Source organism: Ammospiza nelsoni, chromosome 16 (assembly GCF_027579445.1).
Source record: "Ammospiza nelsoni isolate bAmmNel1 chromosome 16, bAmmNel1.pri, whole genome shotgun sequence".
NCBI classification, from domain to species: Eukaryota; Metazoa; Chordata; class Aves; order Passeriformes; family Passerellidae; genus Ammospiza; species Ammospiza nelsoni.
In genome coordinates, this window is record NC_080648.1 from 5,602,721 (window position 1) to 5,619,361 (window position 16,641).

General features: G+C 41.5%; 1 protein-coding gene across 1 annotated transcript in view; it reads right to left on the reverse strand.

Moving 5' to 3' along the window:
• TENM2 (teneurin transmembrane protein 2) overlaps positions 1-16,641 on the reverse strand; it is a 505,046-nt gene that overhangs the window by 23,601 nt on the left and 464,804 nt on the right. Inside the window, exons 16-23 of the mRNA XM_059483440.1 lie at positions 15,175-15,294; positions 12,922-13,183; positions 11,959-12,226; positions 10,669-10,812; positions 8,979-9,228; positions 6,029-6,049; positions 1,955-2,187; positions 350-504 (exon numbers count right to left, since the gene is read on the reverse strand). Of these exons, the coding sequence (XP_059339423.1) occupies positions 350-504; positions 1,955-2,187; positions 6,029-6,049; positions 8,979-9,228; positions 10,669-10,812; positions 11,959-12,226; positions 12,922-13,183; positions 15,175-15,294 (1,453 nt within the window). The remainder of the gene's footprint in view (positions 1-349; positions 505-1,954; positions 2,188-6,028; positions 6,050-8,978; positions 9,229-10,668; positions 10,813-11,958; positions 12,227-12,921; positions 13,184-15,174; positions 15,295-16,641) is intronic.

Sequence of the window (16,641 nt, forward strand, 5' to 3'; positions counted from 1 at the left end):
AAACAATGATTTTGTTTTTCAGAAATATTAAAGCTACGTGCAGTTGTAACTTTGGCTAATTGTGTTTCTGTGCAAGAATGAATGCTACGTTGTGGAAGCTCTACAATAATTACAGAAAAACAGGCAATTAAGACAAAAACTCCCATTATCTCAACCTTATTTCTCTATAGTTGCATAAATAAACTGTGTTAGCCACAGTAAAAAGGATGGTTCACCCATTTCAGTAACAAATCAACTATGTTATCATCTTGTGCTGCATAATGCATTTCTTAAGTGGCCAGGCAGTCATCCAAAATAGATGCCCATCTCTTCTAAGACAGAGAGGAAAATAAATGCAGTAAGAATCTACCTGGGTGACATCCATGCTGGAATCACAGCTGAGAGGTCGAACGGCAGTTAGGTCATTGGAGCCCAGCAGGGTCGATATAATTCCATTCTGATCCACTTTTCTAATCATAGTGGCATCCACAAAATACATGAGTCCATACTTATCCACTGCAATTCCTGCAAATATAAAACCCGGGCTTCAGTGCAGCAGTGAGGCTCCTGGCTTCAAGGCAGGCTTTGTCTTGTTTACAAGATGGTGAAATTTGTTCACGTCCCCTGTTCCTTCCTCCCTCCCAAAACGAGCACAGGTTCTGGAACCCTCCAACAACCCATAGTTCTGCCACTGAAATGGCATCAAGCAGGTTTATCCTTCAGGGCTCTAAAGAAAACCACAGAAATCCCCAAACATGCCAAAGACCCAGCAGAATGCATCATCTTATTTCTAGATTCAAGCTCTCTGATATATTACATAAACCCAATTAAAAAATTATCTCCTAATTTTACTCAGAAATTTGAGGCATTCCTTTCTTAATCTGAAGAATCTAATGAGGATGAAGAATTTTTAAAAAAGCTTTTAAAATACCTCTAATTTTTTTTTTTAAAACTAAGAGGACATTGTATTATTTCTAGATGGTTTTTTAATTCTTTGACCTGTTGCAGTGAAAATACAGAAAGAAACTCTGGTGTTTCCAGATGAAGACACAGGGGTTGCCAGCCTATAAAAAAGGGAAGGTTCAATGCCTGTCACACTGTGAGTCCTTAGAGAGGAAAGGCACAGAATGGAAGGGTGCTCCCTTTCAAGAACAGACAGATGCTGCTGCCTGTTGGGAAGGAGGGCAGCCTTTTTCTCACTTGCCTTTCTTTCCTGCTTTGATTTGGTGCACGGCCTTGTCCATTTCTCAGGCTGAAAATAAAATATTGATTCTGTCCTCAACTGGTTGCAGTGCTCATCCCACTGGGCAGTGAGAGAAGATACAGCTTCATCTTTTCAATTTCTACGTGTTAACTGAAACTACTTCCTATACAAAGAAACTAGAATTTCCATTTTTGTGTACCTGTATGATCATCTAGTTATTTTCAGCCACTGAAAAAACCCAAAGATGTTTGAAACACATGGCAATACACCTGATTAATTCATCCTTACAATTAAGATGAAACAAGAGAGAAAAAACAAAAGCCTTAAACACATCTCCAAATCTCTATATCATCTTGAAAACCTTTTGTCAAAAATTAGAAACTGGAAAGGGCAAAAATCCTTTTATTTTTTTCTCTGACTCTGAAGAAAAAGGAGATACATGGAGGAAAAACTCAGAGAAAAGACACAGCAAGCAATTTCTCTCCCCAAAGACTGCATCTCAAACAGTAATCAGTTTCCCAGTTCACACGCTGGCTTCTTGGAGTGAACGGTACCCTGCTAATTTGTGTTCTGTTCTCCTTTTGCAGCACTCACTGCCGGGGTAATAAAGTTTGCTTTAACTAAACAAAGCACGAACACTTGCCAATCCACTGTAATTAAAGCCCAGAATAAAAATCACCAAGCAAGGAGTGATTTAATTGCCAGATAATTATTTCCACATCCAGCCTAGCTGCACACAGCCATTCTCTCAGGCTTCTTTTCCTCCTTTACCTCGAGGGCTCATTAGGGTTGCATCCACTGCCTTCCCTCCATCCCCACATCTGGCTTCATCAAAGGGCAGGCACTGCTCTCCTGTCCCTGCCACCACTTCAGAGTTACCAGCAAGGTCCTTCGTGCCCGTGAGGGACTTGACTCTGTAAATCCGTCGGCTATTGGTGTCCGACACGTAGAGGGAGCCTGAAACAGGGTCCACGGCCAGATAGTATTTATGAGCAGGATTGTTGCTTTAGAGAAAAAGAAAGCATAAAACAGAAACAGCTGAGCAGTCTAGAAACTTCACAGGCTTTCAGAGCTTGGATACTCATCAGGCACAGAAAGATCTGGAAAGAAAGTCTGACACCTTTGTACGGAGGTGAGGTCTGAAGGACCATCACCTGAGGACCTGACTTGATTAGGGCCTGGTCAGTGCTCAGAGGGATTGTAATTTTAAATCTCACTCATTCTTCTACACTGAACCCTGCACAGCAGAGCCCAATAAGCCAGAGCTGCACAGCAGTCTTTCCTCTTGATCTCTTTAGCCCTTTAGATCTGCTCCAGGTCAATTCTCTTCAGCTTATCTGTTTCCCCCCTTCCGCTACCTTGTTTTAACTTCCTTTGGAAGCAGAAGTCATAGGAGTAGGATCAAAGAATCAGCTTCTGAGTTACTTAGATTACGCCACAAGATTTGTGAGGTCTTGTATAAATAGAAGGCAGAGGCATAACAAATTTATTTCTAAAGCAAATTTGTTCTCATTCATTCTTATCAAGAATCTCATTTACAGCAGATGAAGTTGGTTATATAACTAAAACCAGAGACCCCAAGTGTCTGACTTTAACTCCAAACCTTCTGTTATTGAAAAACTGGTCCTCAGTTTGTGATTGGAATGGGCGCTCATATGGAAAGCTACTTCTCTTCTGAAATATATGTTTTTTGACAGCTTGTCACATTTTGGAACTACTTTAGCAAATCATCTGCAAATTGAGAAATGTCAATCTTCACAATATATATACATTCACACACACAGAACTGCAGTGCAGAAATATTTTCAAAATCTTGCCTGGCTAGTTTTACTCAGTTTATTTGGATTTTAAGCATGATGTGGATTTTCCAGCCTTTGGAGCCTATGGGTGAGCGTAAATAAGGTCAATGATGGTTTCAAAGCATAGAAGACAAATGAAGACGGGAAGAAAAAAATGAAGGTTACTTACCAGTAACCAGAGATATTTGCCTCCAAATATCCACACTCCTAGTTTCATGTGGCAAAAGTGCCCATCTCCAAGAGTGAGGATACACAGAGGTAAGCTATGATGGATTAGGCCATTTCTCGAGCAGAATCGCTGAAACTATCATAAAGCCACTTTCGGCAGATGGATCCATCGGCACACCAAGATAACTGTGGCCATGTGGTCATGACCACATTTGGAAGAATGAGGAGGCCCCAAAATATCACTTTCTACAGTTATTTTCCTCTATGCCAGTCTTTGACATGCCATGGGTTTAGGTCAATAGTGGTTTGTTCTAAGACTGTAGAAAGTAGGAAGGAGATTGGTTGGATCTCAATTCAGTAGGCAGAGGCAATACCATCTGCTGAAGTCTAGGAGTGTAGAAATTAGAGATGAAGAAATACAATAAACAAAAAAAATACTTGGCAGGTTTATTTCATGCATGGATCTCAGAGTACTTTAAAAAGATGGGTGTAGCACCCATTTTACAGAGGAGGAAACTGAGGCACAGAGAGGTTAAGTGGTGTAGACAAAGTTATGCAGGGAAACTAGTGACATGCTTGAGATTAGAGGACAATCTCATTATTCCCCAAGTTTGTCTTATTATCTTCAGCAGCAGACTGCGCCTCTTCACTACACCCTTACCACATTCCTTCTCATCCCTCCAAAATAATGCTCCATAGAAAAATAGCTCTTTCCACTTTAGAGATTCCTCCAGTCTCCCAGGTATCTGAGCCATACTAACACCTGCATGTCTGTCATTGCTTCCAAACGCTTTCCAAACTCTGCTCTGTTCTCCCACCATGCTTTCCCCTCACACTGAAGAACACTCTGCTGTGGCACTGGTGTTGTGCTGCACCTCACAAACACACCCAGACTTAGCTCAAGGCTGCCCTGCAGCTGGTGCCTTTGGCAAGGCCCTTGTGCAAAAAGGTACATCCCCCATCCTGGCCAAATGGGCACCTCCAGGAGCTGGGCACAGGCTGGGGCTGGGCACAGACACTGCTGCTTGCCCCTGGAAGGGAGGGTCCTGCTGGAGTCAGTGCTGAGAGAGAGCTGCTCACACAGCGCCCAGGGGAGCAGCAGCCACCCTGCAGGAACGGAAGGGTCTCTTGTTTTACACATGGTTTTGCCAGGCTGTGCCCACCCCTGCCTCTCCTCTGCCCTCAGCCAGCCCTAGGTGTGCCCAGGATGGGATAAGACATGAGTCAGGGTAAAGAGCAATGGCAGAACATGGGATATGGGAATATTCCCTCTCCTCTCCTGCAGTCATGGTGCATCCATGGAGCTTACCCTGCCTTTCTCCTCTGGAATCTCCCCCAGGGCAGCTGTGCCAGGGGTCAGTCACAAGCTTTGGTTCCAGATCAGAGAGCAGCTCACTGGAGCTGCAGACCTGTTCCATACTCCTCCCCTCTTTCCTGAACTAGGTCAGAGAACAGTGATAGTGGAAAACTCAAAGCAAATTTTTGAGGGAATTTGACAGAAAATGACTGCTGGAAGGTAACATGCACTCTTTGTGCTCCCAAAGAATCAATGAGACTATTACCTCAAACAGGGATTTGTTTTATAAATGAGTACTCAATATTTCTCAAACTGGCATCTGAGCAATTAAAGAGCTCTGCCTCTCTTTTCTCTGCACCCTTGCAATCTTTCACTTGAATTATAGAAGGCCAAGGATTGTAACTTGCTTTAAAAGATTCTCCATGGCATTCAGGGTAGCTCAGAGGCCACTGCCAATAATGTCTGTGGCTCCAGCCCCCGAGTGAATGTGTGGTCACACCACCTGCAGCCTCACTCTGCTCTCTGAGGGACCTGGGACCCAGCAGCAAGTGCAGCTCATTCTCCCTGTTCTTCTCACAGGTGCATCAAATTCTGTTTCAACAGCAGCTTTTCTTTAAGCTTTACCAAAAGAGAAGCTGTCCACAGCAAATCTCTAAGCAGATGGAAAACTAACTAGGCTTAGTTAAAGCAAATGAGGAGCCTCCAGCATCACCAATAATCATCAGCAAATTGTGAATGAATTCACCCAGATAAGAACAGTTAGGGGTGTTTCTATGCCAAAATATATTGCTAAGGGGAAATGATCCTGTTTAGTCCAGACCATCTATTCCATCAACTTGTCACAGAAATGGAAAGTATGGTTTAAAAAGGGTAATGCACAGGACACTATGAAACAGTTTACAAGAACTCTTCTTGTTCTTGCCCTTAATTTCCTCCAGGGTGAATATGATCCCTGTCCCAGGTGTGGCATGTCAGGAGGCACAAGTGTTTCCTATGCTGCAGCCATCCAGAAGTCCTAGTGCTCTCCTCCTGACATGCAGGAGGGTCAGGCCTCCCTCCTGAATCTCACAGTGACTGCTTCTAGTGGTTGCACACAGCCAGCCCCACAGGCTGGCTATTAAATGGGTTTGAAAAAAGAAATATAAACTAAATTATGGCAAAAGACAGCGGGTTCAGAAAATCATTAATGACCAGAAAATGAGTTTTTGACCTATATGCAGTCATTAGTGCTTTTGTGAACCCTTCTGGCATTTGTGAAAATGCTGTTGTAGTTTACCTTGACCATTTAGACCAATTATAGACAGCAGGGAGAGGTGTTTATCTAGAAGTTAGCTTGGGGTTCATTATACTTGCATTCTACTAGAAATTTCTAATTACTGTCAGGACTTATTGGCTGCTTTTTGACTGCATTTCATAATTGCTAATGCTTATCATATTCATAACACACAATTAGCACATAAAAATGTTTCTATATATGGTACATGAAGAACATAACATTACACAAGAAGCACAACACAAAAAGCAAACACAATGAAGCAAACAAACCATATCAAATTATATGGGAAAGAGCTCATGTCTTACCTATGTTTAAACTCTTTATTTCTTTATAGAAAGGGAACAGAAGAAAAAAGAACAAACAGTTAGCTGAAGAATAGATGGTAAAGCAAACATAGTATTTGTTTTATTTTACAAAAGGACACAGGAGAAGATATCTCTTTTCAGCACTAGCCTTAGCTTCGTTTCCAGATGAAGAATGAGTGGGAGGGGTAGAGCTGCAAGCTAATTCCCTGTAGGACACCCCTGCCCCCACCCCCCTCCCCTCATATTTACGAAAATTTCTGAACCACTGAAAGAATTTTCCCATGGAAATGTGTGTAGCTTGGGGGCTAGGAGTGAGAGAAACTGGCAGTTCTCTGAATACAGAGCTGGGCAGGGGGAAGTACTGGTTTTGGACATTGTCTGCCAGTTGGAGGCAACTTCTTTAATCAAATAGTTCTCTAACAGGCCATTTCTAGACACATTTTTACTATGCAGTTTGTTTTTCTCTCCTCCTAGTCTCTAAAATAATTGCTTAAAGCAAGTTTGGATGCTCCTTGGTGTCTGTTAAGCCTATCAAAGCCAAAGTCAGGGTAAAAAAGCCCCTTCTAAGTGAGCAGTAAGGTACTGTACAATGGGAGATAAACAGCATTAACTGATCCACAGCTTACTGCCCAGACACAAAGCCCAAGGAAAAGTGCTCTCTACTTCCCACAAGAAAATGAACACACTCTCCACTCACACAGCATCTCACTGTGTTGGTGTAATTTCCATTCAGGAATATGCACTGAACAGAGCAAGGGGGTTTGTGACTCCTGAGCTGCAGCACTCCAGGCACAGCCCCAGCTTGCAGCCCCACGTGCAGTGCAGCCCAAATTCCTGCTGGACATTCAACCAGGCACCTTCACAAAGCACAGTGTGAAGGAAACGTGCACACTGGGATATATCTGACACATAAAGGCACTCAGGATTTATAGGGGCTTATGTGAAACCAAAAGGACATCAGCTGTGAAATCTAAACAAAGCGATGTTTTTGGTTTGCAATATTTGAGGATGTACTGATTGCAACATAACCCAAATTACTTGATATGAGCTGAAGACTCGGCTCTCATTCACACTAAAATGGCTCAAATCTTCAAACTCTTACCCATGTAACTCATGCAGATTTCAAGATGAGCAATGAATCACAATTACTGCTATATAGATTATGTTTGCTGGAATGGACCTTAATTCCCTTTAGAGGAACGGGGGGTAAAAGACATCATAATGCAAATCCTAAAAATCTGTATGTCAAGTCCTTTGCAGCTGTCCAACAGCACTCACAATGCATCAGCTTCATTGTTAATTGCTTCTAGTTATAACAGAAGCTAAAGAAACTATGCTATGGAAAACAGACTTTCATAAAGGAGGAAGTGGACAACAGCAGATAAAAATCCATCTTCTATTTCTTTACTGATGTCCTTTCCAATTTTCCCTCACACATCATAAAAACCCATGTTCCCTTCAATCTCTCTCACAGAGAGACGAAGCAAAGTACTCACACTAATATTGTTGTAAATTTTGAGGCAACATTTTCAAACACAAGGTGGGCTAGCAAACTTTCACTGGCTGATATTGGTGAGGTGCATATAAATGCATTATAAGAAATATCCTAATCTGAAAATGTTTCTCCTCACCTATAAAGCTGTAGTCCTATTTACTACAAAGATAAAATGATCTGAACAGCTTAGAAAAAAAATAATTAGCATATTCTGTATAATGCAGAGTTATAGTGCATATTGATATAAATATTTATAGCAGGTCACACTTCCATGCCAGCTACCTTCTGTGGTTTAAACTGAGCTGCTAGTAGAAAGCACTGGATGATCCATGACTTTAAAAAAAAAATATAATGAGGCAGCCTGATGGTGTATGAGGTAGGTGTCAGAGAGTGATTTCAGAGTTGAATTGGCCTGAATCAGATCTCTTTTCTTTTCTATAGAATCAGAATTCACAATAGTGACATCAACAGAATGACATGAATGGAAGAGAGGTGTAAAATAGAGCTAGGCCTCCTATTCTTTAACAGTCCAATCATTTTGCACTTTTCCCCACTAATTAAAAACTAAATGTGGAAGCAGAGGAATTGCTTATTGGTCATATCATTAAAAAAAGACTTGTGACCTAAATTCACTCAATGTACGTTGCAGTTGTATCCAATTTCCAGGAGGACCAATGCTGCTGCCTGAGTGGGCTCCAGGAGGGGCAGCAGACAGCCAGGGCATGCAATTTTTCCTCATTTTTCTGCAAATACTCAGTAGTGCTGTAAGTATAAGGTCAGTTACATGAGTTAGGGTTTGAAGCAATAGCTCTTGCCTCTCCTGGCAAAATGAAAAAAGGAGATGGAACAGAAATGGGTGAAGTGGTACATTCTACACTCATGCCTTCCCTATTAAGTGATCAAATCTTAAGGCTGGAGCAGGGCACGGGACAAGGGGAAAGAGTTAAAATCTTAAAAAGAGTTCTGATGATGCAAAATGAATCTGTATGTCAACCTGAACTGCACTTGTCAACCTAGAGAAAGAGACTCACAAGCATGGAGAAGAAATGTGAAAGTGGATCTCAAAACCACTGGCAGCAGAAGCTTCCCTCTGACCTCATGAGATTGTTACACCTCTGCCTGTCACTGTGGCTCAGTACCTAAGGGCAGTCAGTTCTAGACTTTTCAAACCAAACTAAAAGATGCACTGAGGGAGGACAGAATCAGTGATTACTAAGGAGACAGAAAGAGATGCTGTGTACTTTCTGTACAAGTTGATTTCTGCTCTTAAATCCTTCACTTTAGTCACTGCTCAGGTTAAGTTACAGACTTTGAACTATGCATTTCTGTGCCCCATTTCTCCACTGGAATTTAAATAGGTTGAAAGCGACAATGTTTTTCAAAATTATAAGAAGTAATGGTAAAGGCTGATTTGAGCACAGGCTCCAGAAGCGAAGCGCTGAGGTGAAGCCTTACCTCAGCTCCAGGATGCTGGTGACATTCCTGGAGGGGAAGATACGCCGGATATAGTTAAAATCCCCAACAAAGAGACTTCCATCAATACCCACTGCCAGTGCCACAGGGGCCAGGAGCTTATTTCCTTCTGCCAGGCCATTGCAGCTGGGACAGGAAATGCTTCTGCGGCGCCCGTTGCCCATAATGCTGGTTATCACAGCTGGCTGCTGAGTGAGAAACTGATTTTCTCCGTTGCCTTTGTGCAATATACCTAAGGACAGAGAGGAGAAGAAGTGGTTATTACCACTGTTCATTGCAGGGGACTTGAGGCTGTTTTCTTTTCAACAGCCGCTTTTAAGGACTGTACATTGAAATGACTCTGGCGTTCGGATTTTCAATGGTGCAAAAAGAGCAGGAGGATTTCGCAGTTGTAAAAATAAAGGTGTAATGAAGATTCAGTGTTAAAACCCACACACATACACACCCACAGACTCAAACCTACACTCAAGAGTCCTCTGGTATTCATTATGAAAGAAAACCCTGCCACACAGCTCTGGCCTGGGACTGTGGTTTAGGTTTCAGAGTGGGTGGAGAAGAGCTGCTCCTTATTTGTGTCTCACTCCAGTTTCCTGCATCATGTTTTGTTTGGAATTCTGTGCCAACCTTACTGTTCTCTTTCCACCTCTCAGTTCTTCACACTTTTTTAATGGAAAATGAAAAATGAGAAATGGAGGAACCAGAGAAAATGATAGCTCAGAAAATGAAAAGATAGGAGAAAGATCAAACTCCCAGAAGGGCTGCTAAGGATCAATGATAAAAGGCAAGAGGGAAGCTGGTGGTACAGATCTCTATTAGACTTCAAGAAAATACCTTCAAGATAGGATTTATCTTCAAAATATTTGTTGAAAGAGCAGACCCCTGCTCCAAGAAAGGAGTGGATTTTCTGACAGTGTGACCATATTCTGGGGCATCAAAAACTGTGGAAATCTGGCTGGAAACTTTCAGCTTCACGTTCTTGTGGGAATGAAGTTGCATGACCCTAACATAACTGGCTCCCCACTGGTGGCAACACTCTCTGTTGGCATGTGGACCCAAATGTGGATCCACTGCCCAGCACTGGAAGTGAGTTCAAATAGCCTGATCTAGCCAATTCTGAACAATACTTTAGATTTATTAAGCAGAAATACATTTTCTTACTTGGTAATGAGCAGCAGGAAGGCTGCAAATGACATTTTGCAGGGAACAAATAAAATGTATGCTGAGCATTCAGCTCCCAAAGAGTTGTTGGCAAAATACAAAGATTATGAAGATTCAGATCAGGATATGGGAAGACAAAAAAAAGGTGAGGAAAAAACAAACAGGTGACTATTGAGAAAGGCAAAGGAGACTCAGTATCTTGTCCCAGACTTATATTCCTTGTAAGCTGCATCTCAGGTTAGGGGGAAAAGGAGGTCAAGCAAAAGGAACCAGGAATAGATGTGGCTAACATGAGAAAAACAGGGAAGACAGAAAGATATTACAGGGGAATAAATGAAAAACAGAATAGAGGATAAAGATTAGGACTTTAAGAAATTCAGCCTGTGCAGAACAGTAAAAAATGTGTTAAAATTCTATAGAAATTTTCTGACAATGGAAATATGTCTATAGACAATTTTCTGACAATGGAAATATGTCATATAGAACAGCAAACACAAGGAATGAACTAACTCACCACTCTTGACATTAAGTACATGATGTTTATCCAGAGACCATCCTCCTAAGTTTGAGGGATCCAGTTCAAATCCTTGCAGCAGTGCTGTCCTCTTCTCCCATAAAATGAGACTGGGGCAAGTCTCATATTCAAACCCCACAGACACTGAAATGAAATAAAATCTAATATACTTGCTGAACAAACACTGAATTAAATGTCCAGAGCAGGAGTATTCCCGTCCCCCAGCCCCCTCAAGAAGATGGAGTGATTACATTCCTCACTTTTATTCTAAAATATTATATTCAGATCTTTGACTAGACACAAATTTAAAACTTCATTCACATGTACTCTGCAGGGACCTGATCACTTCTGTTTTAATAGCTCACACTGGGAAGTGATGGGTTTGCTGAGAGGAGAGTGAGAAATAAAATTTTTAAAATATAGTAAAATTTTATTAAATAATTAAAACTATCAGATAGCAGGACAAGATAAATTCTTAATTTGCCAGATGTTCACAGCATTTATTTAGCATATTCATTTTACATACTATATACCAAAGGGCAGTGAAAACTTCGTGTGCATTTAAGCAAAATTACACTGTAAGCATTACACAGGAAAGCAATATCCCATGTAATAACATAAGAAAGTGAAACTATAGCAAAGAATAATTTAGAAATTATAGAAAATAATTAAGATTTAAAAAAAAAAAACCTGCTCTTTCCACATCGGCACAGCTCTGATGCTCATTTTTAACACTGCTGTATTAAAATTATTCAGACAGTCAATGAAAACTGAAAAATATTATGATGATCACTCTTCTTCCTACCCACTAGAACCAAGCTAACTAAAAATAGCTGTAGAACTACAAGACTGAACAGCATTAGAGGAACAGCATTTTCATTTCAAATGTGTTATGGCACAAGAGACTACAATAAGGGTATGTGTGAAAACCCAAATGCACTGCAGACTGCCAGCCAGTCCAGCATGAGGATCATTTTATAACTAAAGAAAACAAAATTATAATGATGGATTAGGTTTCCCTAAGTTCCTATGGCCAGTTTTTCCCATTGCCTGGTCTAAACCTTCTAAGTCAGGTTTAGAAACCCAGGAAACCCAAGCATGTTGATGAAGTTTAGACCTCTGAACATGATCCTGAATGTGTAAAAGAACCATAATAGAAAGATAAATTGTGTCAGGGAGACAAGAACTGTTCAGTCTACATGTGCTCCTCCATAAGGAAGTTTGCAGTTTTCTTATTTAGAATTATAGGTGTTGCTTGGAAACTCTTGGAGCTTGTATATGCTGACTTACCTACAGCATCTGACAACCCATAAACCTTCTGACCATAGGCATCTGTTTTGTCCCAGATAAATGTATATGCCAAGTTGGGAGATGCCTGAAATGATTTTTGGAACAAATGCCCTTCTACTGCTACCATCAAATGAACTTTGATCAGATTGAGTGGCACCAGGGTCTGAGTCATGATGATCTTCAGTAAGGATTTGTATCCAGCAGTGCGGGAACTCAGGTAGCTGAGCTTTATACTAGAGCCAGGGATCTCAATTTCCTCATGAAGAACCTGGGAAGGAAAGACATCAAACACTTTACATTATTGATTTTTCTTTTTTTTTTTAATGTATCACCTTGTGTATTCTTCTGAGCTTATGTCTTTCTCTTACTGGGAGTGGATGTCCTCAAACCAACACAGTTCAGGTGACATTTCTGACAAATAATTATTTGGTGTCTGTGTACACAACTTTTTAAGAGCCCACTGCTGGCAAAATGGCAAATAAGTACAAACATTTTTTACTGCAAGTTATATGCAAGGGTAACATAAGAAATATCATAGGAACCCACAACTTCCACTAACAGTATAAAACTGAATACAGCAGAGAAAAAAATAGCACCAACAGAGTTTGCCTTTGTCCTAATTAAGAAATAAGGAAACAGTCTGTGGTCAGCACCACATGCCAAGCCTTTGCAAAATTCTCTTCAAACACCTAAGCTGGCAACTGAAATAAACAGATATACTTGGTATGTTTTATGATAATGGGAGAGTGCAAGGCGATCAAAGATAAACGTGTCTGGGTGACATAAACCTTGGGATATCTCCTGCAGCCCTCATTAGAAAACCTGGCACCTGTCAGAACAAAGGCAGCTCTGCAGAGACATTTGCTGTAGTAATTGCAGGGGACACGTGGTGGCCCTGTGCTTGGACCAGAACTGTCACCTGCCCACTGAATTCCCCACCCTGCTCACTCACACTGTTCTTACCTGGGTTTCTGGCACGATGGGATTGCGGCTGGGAGCGTCACTAAAGAAAGTTGAAAGTGGTGATGAAATGATGACTGGGTCAGGACGGACAAAGCCACTGAGATCACAGCTGGGAATGGAGTTCTCCTCTGTCTTCATCACAAGTGTGTCCATGGCATAGAAGCTGTTCCATGGCAGCCACACTGTCCTTTCCTGGCTCATGAACGGGGCCCGCTCAAAGTGCAGCGTCAGGGATGCTCCACCATTTGCAACCAAGTCAAACCTAGAAAAGTGTGGCCTTTAGAAGGGCAAGACTGAGTAATTCCAGTAATCACACTCCTGGCTAATGAGACAGCTACAGAGGCATACCAACAGCGATGGGTATTTATCTGGTTTTGGCTGGGATAGAGTTAATTTTCTTTCTAGTAGCTGGCGGAGTGCTGAGTTTTGGATTCAGGATATAATGTTGATAACACAGGGGTGCTTTTATTAAAGCAGAGCAATGCTTACACAGAGTCAGGGCCTTTCCTCCTCCTCACCCCATCACACCAGGGAGTAGAATGAGAGGCAGGAGGGGACACAGCTGGAAGAGTTGACCCCAAATGAACTGAGGGATATCTCAGATCATAGAGTGATATAGTAATATACATTGATATATAACTGCCATTATATAAACTAGGAGAAAAGCTGCTCAGAACCTGGCTGGGAATTAATTTATCTTTCTGTTATTTTCCTTTTTACTACAGTTTTTATAATTATTATTCCAGTTATTAAACTGCTTTTATCTCAATGCAAGATTTTTCTTACTTTCACCCTTGTGATTCTCTCCCCACATCACCAGAGGTAGGGAGAGTGAGCAGACCATGATTATGTTTTAAATGTCATGGTTCCAATGATCAGTAATGGGATGTGAACCTCTGGCAACTAAACTGCTAAAAACCAGCCAAGACAAGCAATGATTTGAAGTCACTCGGACAAAGCTCATTCTGATAAAATTATAAATCCTTAAATATTAAATAATTTAAAAAATACCCAACCAACAAACCACCACATTTATTATTACAAGTAACCTTTATATAGAAATAGCAGAGAAGCCAAGTGCATTCTGAGCAGAACACTGAATTATCCCTTTCCTAAAAGATCCTGTCCATCAAACATAAAATGGGACACATGGCAGTAAGACAACAGTAATGAGAAGCGTTCTACAAGTAAGAGTTCCTGTCCCCAAGATAACTGATCTATCATTTTTAAGAGAAATTAGGTGTTTCAACCTAATTTCCTAAATTCCAACTCCCTACACAATCACAGCAGTAATGTGGAGCTACGCAGGCATTTCAAACCTGGCTTAAATGAGAAATGCTTCCAGGTTGTTCTGACAACAGAAACAGGTATATTTGTTTTATGTAAATGCTGGCAACATAACAAATTATTCAATGACATCAATAATCTATGCAGATTTAAATATAGTTCAGCTCACCATTTACTGCAATTTTAAACTACTGAAATCAATATTTTACTTTTATTATAACAGATTAATATTCTGGAAAGTATGGAACTTCAATACTCCCTATAGTTCAGTTGACTTGTATTAATTATATCAATTCCATTGTTTTTATGCAAGACCAAGATAAAATGGCAAATGTTTACAATGCCTGTGTCAGATAAACTGTTTTAGTTACCACAGCCAGTAAACCAGATAAACCATGACACAATGACTTTTGTTTATCTGAATTTGTGTGCATTTCAAATAAGCTGATACAAGGGGGAAAAAGCACTTTTTTGCACAGCAGGAAATTGTCTAAATATACTCAATTAGAATCTTTTGATTACATTCTACCCTGAAGAAACTCAAAAGAGAGTGTCTCTTCAAAAGCAAAGAGAAACAGAAGGGAAATTTTAACAAAATATACTATTCTATAATGATGCTTTCTTTCTTTCCTAGAAGTGTTAGCCTGCTCTGCATTTTAAAATAAAATATTTCTTGTCTCAGCTGGATATTGCTGTAGCCCACAAATGTTTTCATAGATACAGAGCAATTTATTTGAAAGGAGTGTGCCTGCTAACACGTCATTATCAAAGTCAGCCTGTCCGTATTTACATGCAGTTAGTATTCAAAACGCCGTGTGAAAAATTACTTTTGTGTTTACTTAATAGCTCTTTGCCCTGGGAGGAAGGCAATGCCTGGTGCCACATGGTTCCATTAGATGACACCATCTGTTAATCAGCAAAGACACTGCAGAGCACCCAGGGGCTCAGGGGAGCAGGGACACTCACGTGCCATCCTGGCGAGTGATGGTGTAGCCGTACTTTGGATACTTGACAAACGACACGTTGACCCCAACTAGGGGAGTCCCATCTGTAGTCACCACTTGGCCTCTTATGAGAGACACAAGACTGGAAAAGAAAGAGAATTAAAGGTAGTAAAGCTAATTACAAAGGGAGGTTATGTCATTTATAAGTGAAGTAGTGGAACACCTGTACCGCATTTATTCTAAATACAGTTTACTCCAAAGGTTTTTAGAATACTGAGGGACCACAATATTGCCCAGCTCCCTCTATACACCTAAATCAAGAAAATGCTTGTTTATGCAGTGAGAAGTGCACACAGAATGGCAGTCAGTGCTCTTCTTACCTAACAAGGGTTTGCCTCATTGTCTAACAAGGCTTTGCAGGGTACAAAGGTCCCTCCCATTCAGCCAGACCAAAGCTGTGCCCCTGCAGCCACTGAAACTCCAAAACCTCCCTGCAGGGCACAGTACCACTCCTGTGGGTGCCTGACACACTTGACAAACATGGAGCAATGCCACATCTCTGTTTTGTACCACCAATTCTCCACATCAAGGTTGAAATTCCCTCATCTCAGGGAGTGACTGATACCTGCACACTGCACTCCAGCCTGGTTTGGAACCCTTGCTTGCACTTTGCCAAAAGGAGGATTTGGTTTAAAGTCCAGCTTTACACACAGGCAAGACAAAGCATTTCTTTGGCCAGCAGGATAAGCAGCTTTGTTTAACCTAAGGGAGATGAAGATGAGCTATTCCTCTAAGAGGCACAGTCAGATTTTTTCTTTGGCAAGTGCTCTGCTGCTGCTAAGTGCACAGCAGGCACAAAGTGCTGCTGCTCCCAGCTGGAGAGGAGTTCCCAGCCCCTGGCTCCTTTCCCTTCCATCCTCCTGAGCCCTGAGAGAGGCAGATTGGGGAGGGAGAAACTGTTTGCTAAAAGGGCAATGGAAAAGGAAAAGCTCTTTGTGATGGCTTCCATTGCTATACTGGAAATGTGAAAACTGGAGAAGGTGAAAACAGGCAGAGTGAACTGCTCTTAACCCATAATCTCAGGGATTGTAAAACTGCACTTTTATATATTCACCAGTCTGTGCCTCCAGCAGGAGCCTCCAACTCTGCTCTGCTGACAGAAGGGGGATGAGGAGCCCTTCCAGCAGGACTGGGGCTGCTCCCAGAGCTCAGCAGGCTCCAGGCACAGCACCCTGAGCCAGCCATGTCTGAGCTGGGCAAGGGGACTAACCTGGGCTGAGCTTGGCTGGGCTGGACACTGACCATGGGCCCCTGGCACAGGACAGCTCCTTCCATCAGCGATACCAAGAACGGTTTGCAGCTCTATTCTGCCCACTCTGAGATGTGCAGGGGCTGGGAGGTACATTTCTAACTGTATTATATTGGCTATTTAACTGCTATTTCCTCATATTTTTATTTCAAATAGGGTGACATATTTTCTTCAATACTG